This window comes from Pteropus vampyrus, unplaced genomic scaffold (genome assembly GCF_000151845.1).
Source record: "Pteropus vampyrus isolate Shadow unplaced genomic scaffold, Pvam_2.0 Scaffold14, whole genome shotgun sequence".
Classification (NCBI taxonomy): Eukaryota; Metazoa; Chordata; class Mammalia; order Chiroptera; family Pteropodidae; genus Pteropus; species Pteropus vampyrus.
The window spans coordinates 1,432,107-1,434,266 of NW_011888795.1; the positions used below are offsets into that span (position 1 = coordinate 1,432,107).

At 30.9% G+C, this 2,160-nt stretch overlaps 1 protein-coding gene across 1 annotated transcript in view; it reads left to right on the top strand.

Annotated features, from left to right (window-relative positions):
* ATP13A3 (ATPase 13A3) overlaps positions 1 to 2,160 on the top strand; it is a 64,660-nt gene that overhangs the window by 14,488 nt on the left and 48,012 nt on the right. Inside the window, exon 12 of the mRNA XM_023525555.1 lies at positions 1,969 to 2,030. Coding sequence (XP_023381323.1) covers positions 1,969 to 2,030 — 62 coding nt within the window. The remainder of the gene's footprint in view (positions 1 to 1,968; positions 2,031 to 2,160) is intronic.

Consider the following 2,160-nt stretch of genomic DNA (forward strand, 5'->3'; position numbering starts at 1 on the left):
ACTTTGAAGTGTGTAGTATGAGAAGTATGTAGAGCCATTAAAGTGAGTTTCCTTTAAAAATAGCTGTCATTCCATTGACAATTTATTGAGCTTTCTATTTTGAAGAAGCTCTAAAGGGAAAAAATTATCCAGGGCTAGTGGATGTATATACATACACACTTAGAACATTGAAAATGGTTTCTACATTTTTCACTAAAGATTAATAAATATTTGGGTCTGACTTTTATTTTTGTGTGAATTATAGGTAGAAGCTGGGGTAATAATTATTGAATCTCTTGATATCATTACAATTACTGTGCCACCTGCACTTCCTGCTGCAATGACTGCTGGTATTGTGTATGCTCAAAGAAGACTGAAAAAAATTGGGATTTTCTGCATCAGTCCCCAAAGGATAAATATCTGTGGACAGCTGAATCTTGTTTGCTTCGACAAGGTTGGTTCAGTTTTATAACCATTCTCAAAGGTTACTTGGTAGCTTTTAAATATTTAGATTAATGTTTTCTATATTCTTTATCAGCCAGTTCGCACACATTCTTTAATGTTGCTGTAATTTTCTTCTTTTTCAGCTTACTTGGCACATACATCATTTTTGTATATTGTCATTTTTTTTTTTCAATTTTTAATACATTGGATATTGTTTATTTGCTTAAATCTGCAGTTGTCGAATCATTCATATCTAGAATTATGCCTTGTAATGGTAGTAATAAAGGCTATCTGGTCTCTTGTGTTTTTAATAGAATAGGCTTCATACAGATATATTTACTGAAATTTTATTGCTATTAAATTTTTATGTTTAGTATTTGCTCTGTGATTTTATTGAATATGTTTCAAAATTATGAAGGTCACGATTTCATGATTTTATGTGAAAATGACAAATTTGTACCTGTGTTAAATACACCTTGCCTTTTACAAAGAGTTCTCCTTTTCTTAACTAAAATTAGTTTTATTGAAAATTTTATTTTGAAAATTAAATCCGGGTAATTGATATGATAAAAATTTGTGCATCTTCATTATTAAAGGAAAAAAATGTGAGACAGAATTTAAAAGAGAGCTATCATATTCCATGACTAAGTTTCATATTCGTTTAGAAATTTCCCTTATACTTTTCTTTTTTGGAAACGTTACTATTAAGATTTTTAAGCACACAAAAGTACAGAAAAAGTAGAATAAACCGAATAAACCCTCATTTACCCATTACTCAGCTTTAACGGTTATCGACACTTTATCAATTTTCATCTATTCCCTCATTTTGAAGGTGGCAGTTGAATCAGACATTATTTTACCCATATGTCTCAGTATGTATCTCTAAAGATGTTTTAAAAAAATTACCACAATACTGTTAGCCCTGCTTACGACAACAAAATTAATAATTCCTTAGTATTATCTAATATCCAGTTCATATTCACATTTCTCTGCCTTTCTCAAAAATGTCTCAGAATTTTAGTTTTTTATAGTCAGAATCCAAATGATTGCATTGGTTACAATTAATCTGTAATAGTTGCTTTTCTTGCCTGTCATCCCCAATAAACCAAATCATTTACAATCCTACATTTGGCTGATTGCTTCCTCCGAATGTCATTTAATTTACTCCTCTGTCCTTTTCGGTTCTCTGTGCTCTAATCTCTCCCTCCTTTGTAGGCATCCTTTATTGGTTGATAGGTTAATCGGTGCATTGTTCCACTGTTTTTCAAATAATATAAGTACATAAATATATAGATCTACATATATGCTCCCGCCCTTTATGTAGAGGAACCATACACAGTAAGCAGTGTTCTGCACTCTTTTCCCTATTTTAGCTCTTTGTTCTAGGATTTATTCTCTATCCATGTACAGAGATCCTACTCATTTCCCTTTTTAACAGCTATATAGTACTCCATTATGTATCTGTGGTGTAGCTTTTCATAATTTTTGTTTTTGGAGGTATAATCCATATTTTGTATGTGTGCTTTTTTTTTTTTTTTTTTTAAGACTGGAACTCTTACTGAAGATGGTTTAGATCTTTGGGGCATTCAACGAGTGGAAAATGCATGGTAAGTATTAGCTAGACCTGATCATTTATTAGTTAATTTTTAATAAATATTCAAACATTCAAGCGTATAGAAAGTAATATATCAGACAGTAATTACGTACAACTGAGATGATGATGATGATGATGATGAT